The sequence below is a fragment of the Nelumbo nucifera genome, chromosome 6, assembly GCF_055504915.1.
Source record: "Nelumbo nucifera cultivar China Antique chromosome 6, China Antique-T2T, whole genome shotgun sequence".
NCBI lineage: Eukaryota > Viridiplantae > Streptophyta > Magnoliopsida > Proteales > Nelumbonaceae > Nelumbo > Nelumbo nucifera.
The window spans coordinates 15667524-15688271 of record NC_142654.1 but is presented as its reverse complement, the minus strand read 5'-3'; the positions used below and the strand labels follow the sequence as shown (position 1 = coordinate 15688271).

The 20748-nt window shown below is 36.1% G+C and overlaps 1 protein-coding gene across 1 annotated transcript; it reads left to right on the top strand.

Annotated features, from left to right (window-relative positions):
• Window positions 1-7513: 7513 nt before the first annotated feature.
• Window positions 7514-8784, top strand: LOC104591349 (NDR1/HIN1-like protein 10). Its single transcript, XM_010250145.2, has one exon. It carries the CDS (start codon window positions 7703-7705, stop codon window positions 8477-8479), a length of 777 nt encoding a protein of 258 aa, XP_010248447.1. The 5' UTR covers window positions 7514-7702; the 3' UTR covers window positions 8480-8784.
• Window positions 8785-20748: the final 11964 nt, after the last annotated feature.

Here is a 20748-nt window from a genome sequence, read left to right as displayed (position 1 = left end):
TTATTTATTTTATGGCATTACAAGTTTTGTTTAATTGGGAGGAAAATGCAATTGCAATTGATTTTTATAACATTGGTTTTATCTTATAGTCAAATCAAGTGGTCAAATGGGAAAACCCATCACGTAGCAATGATTCGAAGTCCATTTACAACTAAGCCACTTATTTGCAAAAGACAATTTACTTGGTTATCAACATGGTGGCCTAATTGAACAATTTAACCTAGTTAGTGGAATCATAAATTAGGCATCAATTTTTCTAATTTTTTATATTCCAATAGTTCTTATTTATCACATTTAGTTTTTAATATGACAAATATATAATTTTATACATGTGCACAAAATTGTTTTATCATTTTTCGTATTTTTCATAATTCTTTGTATTTCTTTATTTTTAGTGTTTTTTAATCATGACACCATGGGTTGGCCAATTTGACTCAAATTGTTGAATCATTAATCTGCCACCTAGATAGAAGATGGTTTTAATTTTTTTATTTTAAATTTTATATCCTATTTTCATCATTCATAAATACTTCATATTTATCATATTTTTTTGTTGGGTTGCCATTGTGTAGCCCGGTTTTTTGCATTCTCTATTTGGGTGTTTTTATTGCATATATACTTCCTTTTTTCTCTTTTTATAAAGTTTTAGTTTACAAAAAAATATCATACTTGTGTTTAGTATGACGATATATAATAATAGTGATGTATCCAAAATTTTCTACAGATTTTCTTTGTTTTTTATGTTTTTTGTATATTTATTTATTTTAAATTTTTATTATTTAATTATGCCATTTTGGATTGATTCATTTGGCCAAAATATTTGAACTACTTACACATCACCTAGATGAATAAAATGATTTCATTTTTGAGTTGATTTTAAAAATATAGGTTTCTATATTATAAAAATCATTAATTATGGACTTAATTAATGGAACTTAAAAATAAAAAATAAAAACAAAAATGCCTTAAATATAGGATTCAATGACAAAGAATAGGAGTTAATACCTTAAATATGGGATTTAATGTGAGGAAATTGAATAAAATGAATAGTAGTATTGAAATTACATTTTTCGCCCCCAAAATGAAAATTGTCTAAATACAAGATGAAGGGTATTTTAGCCAAGAAAAATTTTAGAAATCAATAAGAGTTAATATCTTAAATATGGATTTAATGAGAGGAAATTGAATGAACTGAATAGTGGTATTGAATTTACATTTTTTCCCATAAAATAAATAGTGTCTAAATTCAAAATGAGGGGTATTTTAATCAAGTAAAATTCCAGAAATCTCAAGCCTCATTCACGCTTTTTTTATTATTTAATATTTAATTATGACATTTTGGATTGATCCATTTGGCCTAGATGATTGAACTACTTACTCACCACCTAGATGAAAAAAATGGTTTCATTTTTGAATTGGTTTTAAAAATATAGTTTTTTTATATTATGAAAATCATTATTTATGGACTTAATTAATGTAATGTAATGTAATAATAAAAAACAAAAATACCTTAAATATAGGATTCAATGATAGAGAATAGGAGTTGATACCTTAAATATGGGATTTAATGTGAGGGAATTGAATAAAATGAATAGTAGTATTGAAATTACATTTTTCCCCCAAAATGAAAATTGTCCAAATTCAAAATGAAGGGTATTTTAGCTAAAAAACTTCTAGAAATTAATAGGAGTTAATATCTTAAGTATGGGATTTAATGAGAGGGATTTCAATGAACTAAATAGTGATATTGAAATTACATTTTTGTTCCCCAAAATAAAGAATGTCTAATTTCAAAATGAGGGGTATTTTAGTTAAGTAACATTCCAGAACTCATTCGTGCTTTTTTTTATTATTTAATTATGGCATTTTGGATTGATCCATTTGGCCTACATAGTTGAACTACTTACCCACCACCTAGATGAAAGAAATGGTTTCATTATTTATGGACTTATTTAATGAAATATTAATAATAAAATACAAAAATACCTTAAATATAGGATTCAATGATAGAGAATAGGAGTTAAATATGGGATTTAATGTGAGGGAATTGAATAAAATGAATAGTAGTATTGAAATTACATCTTTTGCCCCTAAAATGAAAATTGTCCAAATTCAAAATGAAGTGTATTTTAGCTAAGAAAAATTCTAGAAATCAATAGGACTTAATATCTTAAATATGGGATTTAATGAGAGTGATTTGAATGAAATGAATAGTGGTATTGAAATTACATTTTTTTCCTCTAAAATGAAAATTGTCCAAATTCAAAATGAAGGATATTTTTGCCAATAAAAATTCTAGAAACCAATAGGAGTTAATATCTTAAATATGGAATTTAATGAGAGGGAATTGAATGAATTGAATAATGGTATTGAAATTACATTTTCCCCCAAAATAAAGGGTGTCTAAATTCAAAATGAGGGGTATTTTAGTCAAATAAAATTCCAGAAATCTCAGGCCTCATTCGTGCTTTTTATAGTAATATAGATATTCAATGGAGAAATGGTCAGTAACGTAAGGTGTAAAATATGGCAAAATAGAAAGTTTTGCAGCTATTTTGGGAAATGCTAACCATGAGAGAGTGAGAGAGAGATCTATTTTGATGATTCACATGGATATTTAGTGGATGGATATACAATTTTCTTCATCTTATTTATCTTGGTTTACATTTTTTCCATTTAATTGGTATTGATTAATAATGATGGTAATATGTGAAAGATATATCACTCACTTACCTTATATGATAAGTGAAAATGAATGGAATATAAAGATTGGAGCATATGGGTTCGAGACAAAATCATGTACAATGCGTTGGGCAACCTATCAGTAGTAGTGTAGCGTCAGTGTATTGTATATATGGAGCCCATGCTAGACCTATTCATGGGCCGGGCTAGGCTGGGCTCGAGCCGGGCTTTTACTCTGTATTAATAGATTTTTCTAAGGCCCGAGCCCGAGTCCGGCCCGACCATTGGACCTACAACTTGGGTCTGAGCCTGGCCCTCATAAAAAGCCCGAAGCCAGGGCTTGGGCCCGAGCCCGAAATTTATCCCATGTTATTAGTACTGCTGAAACAATTGAATAGAGAGAGAGTGTGAGTGAGAGAGAAATTATAAAGAAAAAATAAAAAAATGTATATATTAAATTATAAATATATATATTTCAATAAATATTATATTATTTATATATTTTTTATAATATATAAAATACATATTATGTATTTTATAAAATATATAATGCTGAATCGGACCGGGCCAGGCTCGGGTCGGGCTTTTTTGACAAATCCCGAGCCTGGCCTGTAACACAGTCGGGCTTACTATGTTAGGCCCGAGGTCAGGCCCGCGGGCCTAATTACATGACCAAGCCCGACCGGGGTGCGCGCTGGGCCATCGGGCTACCCGGCCCATGAATAGGTCTAGCCCATGCAGGACCTATATCTTATGCGTATGGAACACTGGCCGGTGCTTATTTGTGATAAATTGCCCAGCCCGTTGTGTATGATTTTTTGTCTCTAACCAATTAAAAATCGATCTATTAATCATTTCATTTATTGTAACGAAGGCTGAACAATCAAGGAATCTTCTACCTATCAAAATCAAAATATTTTTAAAATGGCAAACATGTTCCTCTATTATCCCTCACTAACTAGGAGAGACTGTTTATGTCCAGGCATGTTCAACAGAAAATTAAGGTGGTTTTCGAAACTGTGGCTCAATCATGATATATTGCAGATTGAAACAAGCCATGCTTTCTCTTAGTGTTCGGTTGCATTGTGGTGTGGATTAAACCATAATATATCGTGGAACAGTCCACACCACAAGGTAAAATATCGTCTACGGTTATTTCTCATGGACAAGTCCACGCTATTGTGGACATTTATTTTCATATTGATCCCTTCACACTACTCTCAAATAATGTGTTTTTACCCTAAAACCATGCAACATGTGTTTTACCCTAATTATTAATATTATTATTTTATTATTTAATAAGTTCTGAATATTATTTTTATTAATACTAATAATTATTTTTAATTATTATTAATATTATTAGTTATTTATCATGGTTTTTAAAATCAGATCAGACCGGACGGTTAGGTAACCGGTTCCGTTCACCCTAAAACCACTCTTTGGCAAAAAATCGTTGATTTGGTTAGAGACCTGTTGACCCAGGTGATTGAACTGTTGATTCAGACAACATTTTTTGACCATTTATTTTTTATATTTTTCTTAATTTTTAAGTCAGAATGAGTCATCCATGAATCGGACGGTTAGAGCATTCGACCCAGGAATGGGTCCCCAAAACGGTTTCTTGTCCGGTCCAATTTTAAAAACCTTGAGTTATTATTAAATATTATTAATAGTATTGTTAATATTATCAATTATCATTAATATTATTACTCGTTCTTAATTATTATTAATATTATTATATGTTATTTAATATTATTAATTATTATTATTATTAAGTATTACTATCCTTAGTAGTTTACTAATATTTCTCTATTATGTATATTACTAAAAAAAATCAATTATTGTTTTTAATGATTAATAGCATTGTTCCTTAGTTGCAAATTCACAATTCTTGCCCAATTTGTTGGCATGAACTACAGGCTTCGTTTAACAATGATCTTTATATTGATGATGTTGTGGATTCTAACCACCGCCAGCATAAGAACTAGGGGTTATATCAGATAAGGGCAATTTTTTGGCCCTTAATATCAATAAAAGTAATATTTTTAATGAAATATCAAAAATAAGTTAACTTTTTTAAAGGTAATATCAAATAAGGGCAAAGATACTGTTCATCATCTTCTTCTTGTAGAAGAAGAAAAACCATAGAATCAAACAAACACCAGAACTGCAGTGTTATATTTCTCATTTGCATTTTCTAAGCAGAGCTCAACCATTAGGTCAAACCCAGACCCTCTTATATTATCTCGTCTTTCCTCTATAAAAGCATTGATAATAGATAAACGTCATGTGCCTTCTACCTTTTCCCAAGTGCACAAGATTCTACCTGCAGATTTCATCTTCCTATTCCAGGCTTTATTCTCATCGTTTGCTTTTTCTCGTTTTTTCTCTCTTTTATTATCTGTCTGTGTTGTTCTGTATGTAGGTCCTAGATTTTTTTAATATTAGAGGGCGAAATATCTTTTACCACTCCTAGTCCTACAAAAAAATGTTTTCGGATTTATGTATATTAGTGCTAAATACCGAAAACGATTCCTTTCAGCTTTCAATCTTTTGAAAGAATCCAGAGATGGTAATTGGATCGCCATTAAAAGGCAACTATTTCTTCATATGATGTGCAGGAGCAAGACGAGATAGGCTGGGATGGAACAACAAGTTGAAGTGGTAGCGGTAATCAATGAGCAACTTCTCTGATACCATTTGTCCATCGCTCCTCCGAATCGAAATGCACTCTTCCATCAGTGGGTGCAAAGGCATGAGCAACTTCTCTGAGTTTGAGCGGAGGCATTCTTAGAGAAGTTTTCACAACTCTCAGGCATGCTCTTATCAACAACTCAGAGAAGTTGTGAATGTATCTCTCTCCTCTGCCTCTTCCATTAGTGGGTGCAAAGGCATGCTCTTATCGTCCTCCTCGTCCTCCCTCTCCTCCTCGTCTTCCCTCTCCTTCTCTCAGTCTCATGGTCATGGCGAAGCTGACAAACCAGAAGCATTTTAGTTCTTGTGTCAGTTAGAAGGATGCCACAAGGGAGACAGAGTAAAAGGTCTCAACCAAGTTAAATGCTATCTCCAGAGATTCGGCTACCTTGACCACCATAATGACGATGACGATTTTGACCATCACTTGGAATTGGACATCAAGACAACTTCGAATCGAAAACTCAAAGAAATTTTCTATTTGGGCGGAGGTGGTGGCGTCGGGCAGAGGTAGAGGCGGAGGTGGTGGTGACTATAATGGTGGTTCAATTATAGTCGCTTACAATAATAGCCTAATAGGTGGAGGTGGGCGGAGGTGGCAGTGTTGGGCAAAGATGGAGGCATTGCCGGAGGCGGCGACGCTTCTACAAGAATAAGAAGATGAACAATATCTTTGCCCTTATTTGGTATTACTTTTAAAAAATTAACCTATTTTTGATATTTTATTAAAAATATTACTTTTATTGATATTATGGTCCAAAAATTGCCCTTAGTAAAATTGTATTACTTATTTATCTCATTCAATTATAGACCAAAATTGTGAGAAGATCAAAAAGAGCTGCCATATCGAGTGCTTTAAACAACTGGCCTTGATTGGCCGCATCATCACCGTACATAACAAACGTGATAGTATTATCTTTGAAGTACTTCTGCACCAACAATTCCATACCCACCATAGAAGTCAAAGTCCTGCTTGTAGAAATGCATGGAGCCTCCCTTTCCCTTAGAGCAACCATCTTGACGATATATCCATCAGTTCAGCAAAGGACTCAAGAAGGGTTCCGGCATAGCGGTGATGATTCAGACCTTCTTCGTGATGGCAGCTTCCATGCCAACAGAGGTGGCTTCTTGGCCATCATAAAGATGACAAAAACTGCAGATGAGCTTAGCCTTGTAGAGGGTGCACTGATCTTGTGGCTGGTGAAGGGGTCCAGGGGACACTAGTTTTGACGGTGATGATAGAAGTGTCATCAACAAATCAGGAGAACGAGCGGCCATGTGGCGGTATCAGTAAAAATAGATGCAAACTAATTTGAAAAACACTAAAATAGGTATTTTGAAAATTTGATTCACCGGTTTAACGTTTATTTCTTTCTCATTGACGGAAGGGAGGTTTTTGTCGAATTCTTTAAAAATGTAAGAGAGATTTTTGATAAAGTGAATGTTTACAAGAGGTTTTTATGATTGTTGGAAACTTGAGGGGAGAGTTTTGTATTTTATTTTTACCCTTCAAAGAGAAAACTAGGAATGGCAACGGGGTGGGTTTGGGGCGGGTCACCCCCTCCCGGTCCCCAGTGGCAAGGCGGGGCATCCATTTCCCATACCCGCCCCATCCCCAGTGGCAAGGCGGGGCATCCATTTCCCATACCCGCCCCATCCCCAGTGGCAAGGCGGGGCATCCATTTCCCATCACGGACAGTGAGTCCCCGAATTTTCTCCACTCCAAGACAATTACTTAAATATTATATATTTTATGGACAATTTATATATACGATATAAGAGGAATTTGGGGGTATTTTAGAATTGAATTATAATACTTTATGAATAATTCAAAAATAAAATTATAGAATCTAAAATTTAAAAAATTTAGAAAAAAATTAAAAATATTTTAAATATTAATATTAAACCTAAAGATATTTTACTAATTTATTTTTGAATTCGGGCGAATTGGGAGAATTATATACAAAACCCGTCCTCGCCCCGTCCACAGTTTAGAGAAAAATTATTTTTCCATCCCCGCCCGATCCGTTCGGGGCGGGGCGGGGGCCCGGTTTTACGGGGGAAATTGCCATCCTAGAAAAAATTAAAAAACGTAAAAAAAAATAATAAAAAGAGACCTCAGTGTAGCAAGACTTCGAAATGGAATCAAATTCTGGAATGATCTTTTCGACGCGCTTACGCTTCTGCTACTTTTTAATTCGGTAGTTGACTCTTAGCTCAACTTCCCGATCCACTTCTTCTGATTTTCTTCTCTGGTACTTCTCTCCTTCACTTGCTTCGACTTCAGTCGTTTGTTTTAGAGAAAGCTCTCCACTTCGGTTCGACCATGGAAGATCCAAACAAACCAGTAACAGGCTATCCACCAGGCTACCACCAGGGGCAATCTAGCTACAATTCCAACGGCTACCCTCCGGCGCAGTCTAGCTACTCCGCCGCATCCACCGCCACCGGCACATCCTACCCGTACACCGCACCACTGCCAGCAGCTTACTACAACACCAATCCATACTATACCCCGCCTTACGACCAACGGCGCACTACCTTCTTCCGCCGCTTTATCGCCGCAATTATTGCCGTGTTCCTCATCATCGGCGCCATCACTTTCATCGTGTGGCTCGTTCTCCATCCTCATGTACCCGAGTTCCGAGTCGATTCGGTCTCCGTTTCCTCTTTGAACATCAACAATTCTCAGGTCACCGGAAATTGGGACGTCGGCTTCACTGTCAGGAACCCTAACAAGAAGATGAGCGTTCACTACGACAACATGTTTTCCACCTTGTTTTATCGTAGGCAGTCCCTCTCTGATACCTCCCTCCCCCCTTTGTCCCAGGGGAAGAAGAACGAGACCACGGTGCGGGCCAGGTTTGCGGCCTCGTCTGGTTACATCGGCGATGCTGCGAGTGCATTGGCTTCGGACCGGTCAAGCGGGTCCGTAAGTTTCAATGTTAATATCGGGGCTTGGGTTTGGTTCAAGGCCGGCGCCTGGCGGACGAGGAGGCATCTTTTGAGGGTCTTCTGCGAAGACCTGAAGGTCGGGTTTTCCTCGAACACACAGACTGGGGTTTTGTCCGGCGGACCAAAGAACTGCGAAGTTGATCTGTGAGTGACATGGGTCTTCTCCATACTCTGTGCATTCTTTACTTCCCCAGAGATATTCTAATGGGTATTCGGGGATTGGTGATGACTTTGTAATTTCATTTTAAGTAGCGGCATATTTTTCTTTTTCTTCTTTCCCTGTGGCCGTGATATGATGATAGATATGGTTTTAGGAGTATATTGATTTAATTCCTTATACGTGGGTTTTCTGTATATGTTCTGTGGTATAAATTCCTAAAAGGGTTTTCAAGAGGTTAAACTATTTGTCACTTTCTTTTGTTTTAAATTAATGTTTTGGGCTTTAAACTTTAATTGGTAGCTTTGGAGTCTTCTCGGTTTGCAGGTGCAAAGAGCTTTGCGAGAGTATTTTGCGCTTCAATCCTGTAAAGTATAATGATAATAAAAATAGTGCGTTAAATCTTCTTCGGTGAGGTAGAACGTAAAGCCGATCGAAAGAAATTTTAGATATTTCTTGACCCACTTGGAAGTTTATTTTTGCTGATGCTACGTGGAGGGGTAGACTTTAGGGTTCATAGCTTGGTGTGGTGGTAAAATCTCGTGTTAGACTGGCCGTTCATGCTAAACATTCTGGGGCCTAGGTCCATGTGCAGTCTACTTATATCAGAGCCCTGATGGAACAAGTATTGTGTAATGTTCTTTTTCTTTTACGTAGGAGTTGTCTCTGGCGTATGAATGGTTTAATGGTCTTGTTTTCGATCATTATACATTTATACTATATTTGACCTCTACTGTTTTGAGGCTATTCTTTAGTTAGTACTACTGATTATCTGTTTTCCTACTCTGACAACAAGTTGGCTAATTATTTGTTTGTACATGGTCTACTCTAACAAGGTTGTACTAGTCAAAACTTAGTTATCCTAGACAACCACATCATTACTATCGAAAGACTAATTATGATGGCTGGGGTTCCTTCAACTGACTAATTGGTTGGTCCTCTTGAAGGGGAACTGCTTGCCTGAGGGTGATACCTTGATCACAAGAACATTTTCAATTCTCCTATGTACTTTTCTTCCTATTTGTTATTCTATTTGGTGGGTGAGACACAAGAAACGTTTATATATGACTTCCTTTGAAAGGTCTGTGGGAAGGAAATAAACCATTACTTCAAATGAACTGGTGCACATCCAAAGAAAAAAAATTAATTAAGTTATGAATTGGTGCACTTTCAAAGAAAATGTGAGTTTTTTGTCCATTAAGGACATCCTTTTGTCCATTAAAGACAATGGAGAATGCTGTGTTGCAAAAAGGGCTTCAAAGGTTTTATACATGTTCTATGATTTTTGAGCAATATACATGTTCTATGATTAATGGTTAAGGGTTTCTGTGGCAATGATATGGGTGTATGAGCAAGGGTTATGATGGCAGTGAGGTAATGAGTAGGGTGATGGTGTATGGGATGGGATCTCAAGGACGTATTATAAGTTATTGCAGGTGTGAAAGATATGGTATAGCAATTACCTATACATGCCTAGTGGATCAATGTTGGACACACTGCTTACAGGCTACAATACTGGATACTGCATGGACACCTATAGATGTATTCTAAAGCATTAACACTTTTAAAATATGTAAAAGAAAATGGTATCTCAAGTTGAGAACTAGGCCTTGTCCCAACTATATAGGGAATGATAAAATGTGCAAAATTATTTGCTTAGCTTCAAAAACTAGATACTGATCCATCTATCAACAACAAAAAAAAAAAAGAACTAGATACAGATCCATGCTATAAGGTTATATTACATGGGATATCCATATTACAGAACTTTAGGAAGCAGAGAGTCGTATCCCCATTTCCTGTATCTGTGTTGCATCCATATCCATATGTGGGCATCATAGATTTAAAGGTGGATCATGATGACAGATTTTTTAGGGTAGACAATTTCAAGGAGTGGTCTTTAAAATCAAGGTCCTCTAATTCGTTGTTGTCCAATTTTGTTTGTAATGATTCTTATCATCTGGTTTAGAATCACAAGGTGTACCATTAGTGTGTATAATTTCTTTTATTAATTTTTGCTTCTTGGGGTGGTCATGTTGAGGATTGCTGTTGTTGGTGAAAGTAGGATACTTGTTGTTATTCTCCTACTTTGTCGGTGAGTGATTCCTTATTATCTATTTTTGTACCTTCTTTCTTTAATAAAATTTTATATTTAGTATCAACAAAAAATCAGGGTCATTTGATTGTACTATGATAAAAAATAAACTATAAAGCTTATTTGTATCTTTGTTTGCAGTTATCAGTTATGAAGGTGGGGATGTTTTTCCATCTTTGTTTGAATTTAGTTGTTAAGATGGTGAGGTGGGAGTTCTGCATTCCTTCCTGGTATCTAGAAATGAAATTATAACTTGGTATCCATTATAGAGATGAAAACTTGATTTGGAAGTGGTAGAGATGATAGCCTCTCTATGAAGTTAAATGAGGTGCAGCTTCATATCCTATAAAGTTAAGTGAGAGATGCAAAACTAGATCCTCTCGAAGATGAAGAATATGCACTGAAATGCTAATGAAGAATTATTTGGTTTGCCTTTTCTTCTCTGCCTAGCCTATTCAGATGCCCTGTGTTATGACCTTAAAGGTTAAATGGTTGGCCTTATGTGCTCTAACAAAATAATAGAGTTTTTAGTGTATTAGTTAGATTCATAACAATTGGTATCAAAGCATACTCCCATGTCTTGGGTTCAAGTCATAGAAAAGGGCTATCTGGAGTAGAGTGAAAGCTTTTGCGTAAAGGGCTACCTAGTATAGTGTGAAGGACGTCACATGAAGGGCTACCTGGAGCAGAATGAGAGGCACCTAAAGAGAGGGCCCCTTGCTGCTGGAATGAGACTTTGGAAAGGTGCTACATGCCACTAGAGTAAGTGATGCCTAGAGTGAAAGCTGGTGAGAGATGGACTGTAGAGTGTGGTGGTAAGTTATAGTCCTACATGTTAAATCGGTTGTTTGATTAATTCCATCAGTTCTAGGGCTTGTGCATTGGTTGTTCCTGCTCTTCCCACTAAAGTCCATTTAGAGTTTGAAAGTGTCTCCTAAAACAGTTGTGAATTGCAGTTCTTAAGAAGTGCTTGCCAGTTGAAATAAAGGAAATATACTATGTAGAATTTCTGCATACTTGCACTGAAGATGGGCAAAGCTTACACTGTCTATTTGCGCATTCCTAGCTTGCTAGTTTTATATGGCAGTGTTTCTTGAGCCTTTTCGTGTGAAATGGGCATTGTGTCATGCTTAGAGGGCCAGCTACCCCTTTGGATGATTTCCTTTGGTTTTAAGCCTAAGCTGCATTTATTTCACTCTATAAGGGGTGGGGAATTTTCAATCTCTATAATTTCAATTGGGCTTTAGCCAATTTACAGCGAAAACATTAACATTGTTTAGTACCCTTTTTACATGGAAAAAATGCAATCCTTGCAAAATACTTGTCTTGAAGATGAGGTAGCTTTCTTAGGTCTTTTTGAGTAAAATGGACTTTTCTGTAAAGCTTATGGAATGACATTTTTTCTGAGGGATTTGTTTTGTTGGATATTTATAATTTTAACATTTAGGAGCTGATGCTTGGAGTAATGATTTAATCTCAGGCTGCAAGTGTGAAAACATAGGTTCGGCCATGAGAGTGGCCACTCTGTGCAAAAAAATGCCAAAGGTTTGGACTGTAACACGTCCACCCCATCCCAATACCTCATGTAACTAGGACCAATATTGGTTAATGGCCTTCTTTTATAATTGTAGCAGTTGAATTTGTAGGGAGTTACAATCCTTTGTCGAAAAGTGGTTATTTCCATGTTCTTTTCTTTCAATGTTTTCTTATTTTCGGCACCTTTTGGGATTTGTTGGAAGATAAAGAGCTGAAGTAATAGTTCTCACTTTATGGTGAAGTGGTTTACACAGGGGTTGAGAACTTTATGTATGTATATGCACATTTAAAATGTAAGGCCATGACGCAAGATGCTTTACAGAATGACATTTATTAAGTTGTCTAATTGTCTATTACTTGTGTATGTTTGATGTGAAATGCGTAAATCCAGAGTAGCATCTTACAAAACATAGTGATACTATAAAGGACTACCTTATCAGTTGAGACACTTTTGGCAAGTTAAGAAAGTTTTGATACAGAAGAGGAATATGCTCTTACTGTTTGTTGAATATTGCTGGAACCTCATTAGTTATTCTAGTAGCACTTTTTTGATTAATAACTATATTATTCTAGTATTCTAGTAACATTGAACCAATAGAGTAAGTATAGATCACATGCTAATGCATGTGACTTTGGCTAATTTTGTAAGTTTCACCTTTCCGTGAAACTGTTACCTTCTTCCTTCTTTTTTAAATAGCTTTTATTGTGTATGACATTCCAAAATGGGAGGGGACCAAACCTTGATGATCTTGATGGGAGATATTTTTCTCTTTATGATGGTACAGTCCTTTCTTATTCTTGGAAAACTAAATCTCTTTCTGTGTGTTATAATGCTCTAGATCATTATGGGATTTAGGTACTTGGAAGGATCTTGGGAAACTTGAAATTTTTTATGCTCCCTCCTTGTTATAGTCTGTGTGTGTGTGTGTGTGGTATGTATGCTCGACTTTTTTCTGTCTCAAATTTGAAACTTTTCAAAAAGCCATATTTTATGGCTAGGTACAATGTTTCTATTCCCTGAAAACTTGTTTTCAAGATAAAGATGCTTTACTGCATTGAGATATTTGAAGATTTTCAGGTTCTTCAGAATTCAAGGCTTTTGGATGGGGAGGTTTCTTATGAGAAAGTTAATTATCTGTATTAATAGACAAGGTTCAAAATATCGATATGCCCGATACACCAGTAGAGGCGTATCGGGCAATATCGATAGCTTTTTTTATTTTTCTTATTTTTTTCCGAATCTGGTTCAGAGGGGCTGGTTTAAGGTCCATCCACCCTCTGAACCGGTTGAGACCCCAAAACACCCCTTGTAGGGGCTTATTGGGAAGCCCCCAATACGATACGTATCGGGCTGTATCGGTTGATACATATTGATATTTTCAACCTTGTTAATAGATTAAAGGAATGAATGCTTTCTCCTTGTGCGCATATCTGATCAACAGTTGGGGGGGGGTATTAATATTGTGTTTCATAAGCAAGTTGGGGTATTGATATGCAATCTCTTCATGCTCAATAAATTTTTTCTTTGAGATTTGATACCATTAATTTTATGTAATTTTTTTTTTTTTTTTGGGGGGGGGGTTAAGGATATTCTGATTGACATTACACGTCCTGTGGTGTTAGCATCATGCCATATTTGGAAAGAAGTAAATTAAGAGGTTTTTCTATCTGTTCTAGGTTATGAGTGGGATTTAAGTCCATAATTATTGAATCTTTGGGCTCCATATAAACTGTTGCATATTGAGTCCCTTCCTGTTTTGTGTGTGTTTTATAGAGGCATTTCTATCACAATGGTATCATGTGAGATTGTTCTTGTGTTACAAGTCTCCTCTTCTTTTCGGTATTTGTTACATTTTTTCTCTCCTCTCTTCAGCCACCATAGATTTAAGCCAATGGCATAATGACTCGTGATTGAAGTTGATCTCATTGTCATGATTAGATGTCTTTGACAGCTTGGGAAAGAGCTTTCAAGATTCTTGTCCTATCCCTGAGATGCTTGTGCTTGGCTAATGGTTTAATTATCTTGATCCAGTGTGCCTAGGTTTAGCAGATGGCCCAGGTAGATGAGCTTGTAAAGAGTGATCACTAGGTACAATCAATGTTTTAAAACGTGGAGGCGTGGCGTGAGGCGTTCCACTACCTAGAGGCGTGAGGCGTAGTTCAGAATGCAAGAGGCGTGAGGCGTAGTTCAGAATGCAAGAGGCGTGAGGCGTAGTTCAGACAAGAGGCGTAAGCCTCCCGAATACAAGGAGGCGTAAGCCTCCTTAAGAGGAGGGGGGGTTAGGAGGAGGAGGAGGAGGATGAGTATGGGGGGATGTCATTTTTTCTTTATTTTTAATAAAAATCTTTTATATTAAAAAGAATAAAGATGCATAACTTACTTTCCCCTTATTTTTTCTTCCCTTCCCTTTCCTTTTCTTTTCTTTTCTTTCCTTTTCTCTTTTTTTCTTCTCTTTCTTTTTCTTTCCCTTCCCTTTCTTTTCTTTTCCTTTCCTTTCCTTTTTTTTTTCTTTTTTCTTTTTTTTGTGTCTTTATATAAGATGTGCATGAGGCGTACGCCTCTAGCACGCCTCATGAAAAAAGCGCAAGAGGCGTACGCCTTAGAGGTGTCAGCGCCTCTGGCATACGCCTTAGGACGTTTTGGGAGCGCCTTGCCTGGAGGCGCGCCTTTTAAAACACTGGGTACAATTATGATATAGACCCTCTCCATGGAAATTATTTTATGTTTTCTTGCATTACTGACCCTAGTGTGTCTATTTTTGGGTTTGTGCTGCTTCTGATTCAGGATATGCCTCATTTTTTAGATTGTTTGTTTGTCGATAAAAAAGAAAAGCAATGAAGGTCTTAATGGGTAATTGTGAAGTTATGGGTGTTAGAGTATGTGGGTAAATAATTGGATGTTTTTTTTAGATCAATAACAGCAACTTCTATTAATAAAAAGATGATAGAAAAGTACAAAAAGAAGGGAGGGGTAAAAACTCTTAACCCTCCCCTAACATTAAAAATCAGATTACAACAATGCCAAAAAAAGATTTCTCTTCCCACCCCTTGTTTAGCCAAAGTGTATGCCAGAGAATTAGCATTCCTCTTGGCCCACTGAACCTGAATTTGCATGTTTTGAGTTAGCTGGTTGATTTTCTTTTTTTCATTTGAAAACTTCCACAGACTGGACTCTTCCTTCTGCAGCCAGCTAACAGTCAGCCTAGAGTCACCTTCCACCAACAGTTTGCTGATTTTCAGCTGCTGGGCTCTTTTAATCCCTTCCAGAGCTGCCAAAATTTCAACTCTCAATGAATCCCCCAACCTATAGGTCCTGAGAACATGGCAATAATTCGACCTTCTTCATCCCTGAAAACACCACCTATACCTGAAAGGCCTGGGTTTCTTTCACTGCTGCCATCAAAGTTCAATTTAATGAACCCCGAAGCTGGCGGAGTCCAAGCTGGACTAAGGGAGGTAGTCAATGGAGCAGACCAGGCCACTTCTTTCCATTTTATAATGATGTCTCCTGCTGAATAACCTTCGAAGAGCTTCATAGACTTGACCCAGTGAACCACCCTAACATATATTAATTCAATGATGGCTTCCTTGGTTTTTTTCTTTTTCATGAAAAGTTCTTTGATTTCTTTCCTCCCACACCGTCCAGCAAACAGTTGCTCTAACATATCTCCACAAGATTTTACCTCTCTTTTTTAAACCCCTCATTGATGTAGAATTAAACAAACTTTGCACACTTGAAGGGGAGGTCCACTTGCAACCAAAGAGAGAAAAAACAACACCAGATATCTAAAACAAAGGGACAAGAAACTAATAAGTGATAACAACTCTCACCATTCTTCTTACATAAAATGCACCAGTGCGGGGATAAACACCAATTGGAAGTTTGGAACTTTATCTCAATACATACAATGGTACGTTGGCGGGTGAAAACATGGAAGAAATAAGGCTGCAAATGGTACTATTTGCCTGGATTTGAATGTCTCACCCTAATCTAATCCAATAACATTGAAAATATGCTTATATCTACATAAAATTAATATGTATCTCTTAGTGAAATTAGTTAAATGTTGTAAGCTTACTGGGTCATAGGTTAAAATATCATCACACAAGTTATTCTCAAGTCATTCATGATATTCAATATCAAAGTCATTTTTGGTTCACTTTATAATAATACATAATTTTCTAATCATTTATAGTTTACTTCATTAGTGGTATTAAAGGGCAGGCCAGTGCATGAGGCTCCCGCCAACCACTTCATCCAAATATTAATGTATCAAATTTGGATCTAAGGTATATCTGAAATGATCTGATCCGTTTGCAACTGTAAAAAGAACTAGGTGGGAAAAAGGGTTAAAGGGTTAATCATGCAGCTGATAGAGTTCTTTGTATTCTAATTAGAAGAAAATAAGGCAATAACCAAGGTATATGTGGCAATCTTGTAGAATATTTATTGAAGCCAGACAGATGATAAGGGTATGATGTAATCTATTAGGATATGTGGCTTGCTTCTTTTTGTACAATTGTTGTAGAGTATCTCATTGTACATGGGATGTGGTCTATATGAATTGTTTTGATATTTTATAATATTATTTTATTACCTTATGAAACAAAAAAATTTAGTTTCTGGATTCATGTTGAGCAAACTCTTAGTTAAAGCAAGCTTTACTTCTCCCTAAATTCTGCAACTCATGCTAACAGGATCAATAATGATTTATAGTTTAGTTCCTATTCCCAGGTTGAGTGAAAAGCTCATGTTTGTCAGTTGTATCTCTGTGAACTGAAGAAGGATAGTAACTTGGGGGGTGGAGGTGTGGACAATTTGGCTAGAAATAAATAATTGAAAATTTGACAATATAACCTCTTCAGAGGAATCTATTGTCAATAAGTATGTTTTATGTGCCTAATCGGACGTAATTCAAAAAGAAAATTAAGGGAGGAAATGAAGGAGAGAGAAAATGAGAACCTCAGAGATAGCCTTAAAGTTTGATAACCATAACCATCATGAATTTGTTGCATGTAAATATGATTAGGATAATTTGGATGAACAAAACCTTAAGGTTAGTGCATGTAAATCATTTTGGTGAGTGTGTCATGTAGAAATGCATTTTTGAATATCGAGTGGGTGAATCGGCCAATTATGAGAAATTGCAATTGAGAGCGCTTTAAAAGTAGCTGTTTTAATCCTGGACCAAGTGTCACTGGAGTCAAACTAGGTTTGTTGATGAAAGCCCTTGGTTACAAGGTGGGCTTTGTAGTGTTCAATCAATTAAACCATCTGATTTACATTTAACAATGAAAAACCAATTTGCAACCCACCAAGTTCATATACTGCGCAAAGGGGACCGAGTCTCAAGTTTTATTGCATAGAAGAAGCATTCATCTCATGAGACATAGCTTGTTGCCAATTGGTGCCCTTTGCCGTTTCAGAATAGAATGTAAGTTCCTTAGGCTGCGTTTGGAAGGAGTGTAAATTCCGGTTCAGTGCATTATTGCACTCTGGTCCAGAATTGCATGTGTTTGGAAACAGTGTAAAAAAACTTCTATTATCGACGGAAATTTGCAAACATCCGATGATTTACATCGATTTAGTGGTAGAAAACTACATCGGTTTTTTTCGAAGTAAAAAATCACGCCCCATTTCATCGAGGGAAATAAGAGAGGAGTTTACGCTCTTCCACCGGCACGGCACTCTGAGATCTGAGCAACGAGTTCGAAACATCCACCAACAGCCTTGAGGAGTCCGAGCGTCAGCGTTTAAGTCTGCATTGAGATCTGAACAGCGTTTGAGATCTGAACAATGAACCTCTTCTCTGTTGAAGTCTGCATTTAAGCTGGTGAGAGAACAACGAACCTTTTCATTTCTCCATCCGATTTACTGAACAGATAGTGATCTAGTGTTATTTTGTTCTTTTATTTAGTTTTTTTTCTTGTTCAATGCTCCTGACCATCATCATTTTTAGATCCCCTTCAACATATCTCTGAAAGTGAAAGTAAGATTTCTCCTGTACCTGATTTCTTTCAAACACTAATTGCATACCCTACTGACATATTACTGGCTCATGTCTCCTAGACCCATCATCTGTTCACACTGGTTGAAATCTTCTTCATATCATCAATTTGTCCCCAAGTTGATGAGTGATATGGAGAGGAATTGTAGTCTAACCTTATCGTGCATCGAATTGATCTTGTATATCACCTGAGATGGAGCAGGGAATGGGCTGCCCCCCAAAATAAATAAATAAAAATTCCCCTTTCACTATGGATGTGACTAAGTTGCCTTGAGGGCGACAATGAGTAACAAGATATCCAACTCCCACATTTTTCTTGTACAAAATGATGGTCTAACTCAGTGTATTTTGTCCTGCAGTTTTTTTTTTTTGCAAATTCTATGCCAATACCATGCAAAATTCTTGGAAGTAGTTACTTCTAGTTAATACAATGCCATTTACACAGAGTTATAGAGGAATGGTATATTTAGGGGATATTGTAAAATGAACAACATCATGTAAATTACAAAAGAAGTCTAACTAGCTTACATATAACAAATGAGTAGAAAATCTGTAAAACCAAGATTTGGAGTTTTTATATATGTATGGCATTTGCAAACATAATGCAATATTTTGCATCTTGAAAGCCTAGTGTTTTTTTCCCACATGTACACTAGCTCCTTGAGAAATCTATGAAGATGTGCATCTTTTTTATGTCTAAATTGTTAGATTTCCCATTTGAGAGTGAAAGCAATTGTCAGAACTAGCTATATCATTTGTGCATAAAACAGGGTTGAAAGTTTTTTAGAAGTCGACATCTTGCACTTGGTTAAACCAATTAGCAAAAAGGCATGCTTTAAGGTCCTCTAATGACTCATATACTTTCAATTTCATTTTGGCATACATACACTACCAACAGTATTCATGCCAGAAAGTACAAGGAACCATGTCTAAGTAGATTAATCATTTAAAATCTGTAACTTTTCTTTCATTGCTACTAGAAAATTTGGATGTTTAAGAGTTGATCCAACTGTTTTAGATTCAACAAAAAAGTTTGGCTATTGGAACTAGGAATTCTGTTTTCAAATGGTGGTATCCACTGCCACCATTTTTGGTGGATTGAACAAGTCTGCAACAGAAAAGATGCCTCCTGCCATTCTATTACAATGTTGTAGTTATTCTATTTTCTTATACAACATTTATGATATGGTTACATATGTTTTTTCCTTTTCTTTATTTTATGCATTCCATTCCCTGATTCCCATTTTCTTTAGTTGATACAACATTTTCCTGGCTCATTGATAACCATATGATATGGATTAGTGTTGGCTTTAGAGCAGTAATTGGTTAGTGTAAGAGGCTTTGATGTAGGGTAATCCAAAAGAGGAAGTTCAACTATACTAAAATTCCCTAGATTGATGGTACTATCACCCAAAACAGAAAGCAGAAAACAGAGAAGGAAAAATGTGGTAGAGAATAAGGTGGTTAGGTGAAAAGATTACTATCCAATCATGATCTTCAGATTGGAATATCACAAATTAAAGTGAGAGTTGATAGTGACTTGGCATCATAGAAGATGGGTCTCACTCAAAGAGCAATAAATATTGCAAAGAGAAAAATGATTCTTTGTTTAAAATTGAAATGAAGGAGGATATGCCTTTCAGAGATCTGATTGGGATCCTCTTATTGGAACAAAACAACTAATGCAGATAAATAACATATAAAACATCTAGGGAATTTGGCTTCATTGCTTACTCTTTTCTGTCATTTCTTATTAAGGACATGAAATCTTGTAAGGAGTTGATGGTGGAATGTTCCAAAGTCGGAACTCTGTGGATTCTCTTGTTTTATTCCAGTCGGATTAGGATTAGAGAAGTGCGCAGAAAAAAGAAGAAAAGCAAAACTATAGGGTTTGTGTGGAACATGCTTTGCTCTTTGTTTCACTGGTTCTATTGGCTTATGTGGGCTACTTTGAGAAATGTGTGGTTGTTGTTATTAAGACTGTGTTCCGCGACTGCCATTGAAGATTAAGGGTGTTTGTTTTGCTAGATTATGATTTGTTCTATTTATATTCTGTTCAGAATCATGATAAGGTGTTTGTTTTGACTTGGCTAGCTAGTAATTCTGGGCCATCTACTGTATAGCATTTATGTACTGCTATTTCCTTGTTGCTAGTTGAACATAATCCATATTTCCTAGTTGCTATTGTCAAATTTTGGCACTTAGAGAATTTTACTAGGCTTAGCCAGTCTTGGAATGAAATTGATTCCATACCCACTTTACAAGTTGCATTACCTCGAGATGGAAATTTCAGGAAGCAACTCGACATGACTTAGACATGATAGTGTTATACCTCACAGATTCAATTGCATTTTCTTCAATGACTAAGAAAATGCAAGCAGCTAAGGGGAGTCAGGGAAGGGGATCAAAGCATGGATGTTTTGAAAATTTAGGACAATAAAGTACGTCCAAAACACTAACACTTATAGGAAAATACTAGCAGGGAGGACCCTGCTTCGCAGTACTTAAAATTAGTTTTGCAGAAAATAATTGCTTTAAATTCAAATAAGACAAGAGATATAATTAATGTTTATCCTATAACAATTGAACGAAGGAATTCTATATTCCCTTCAATTACAATC

Coding starts and splice junctions, on each gene's coding strand:
- LOC104591349 (XM_010250145.2), top strand. CDS start 7,703: ATGGAAGATCCAAACAAACCAGTAACAGGCTATCCACCAGGCTACCAC.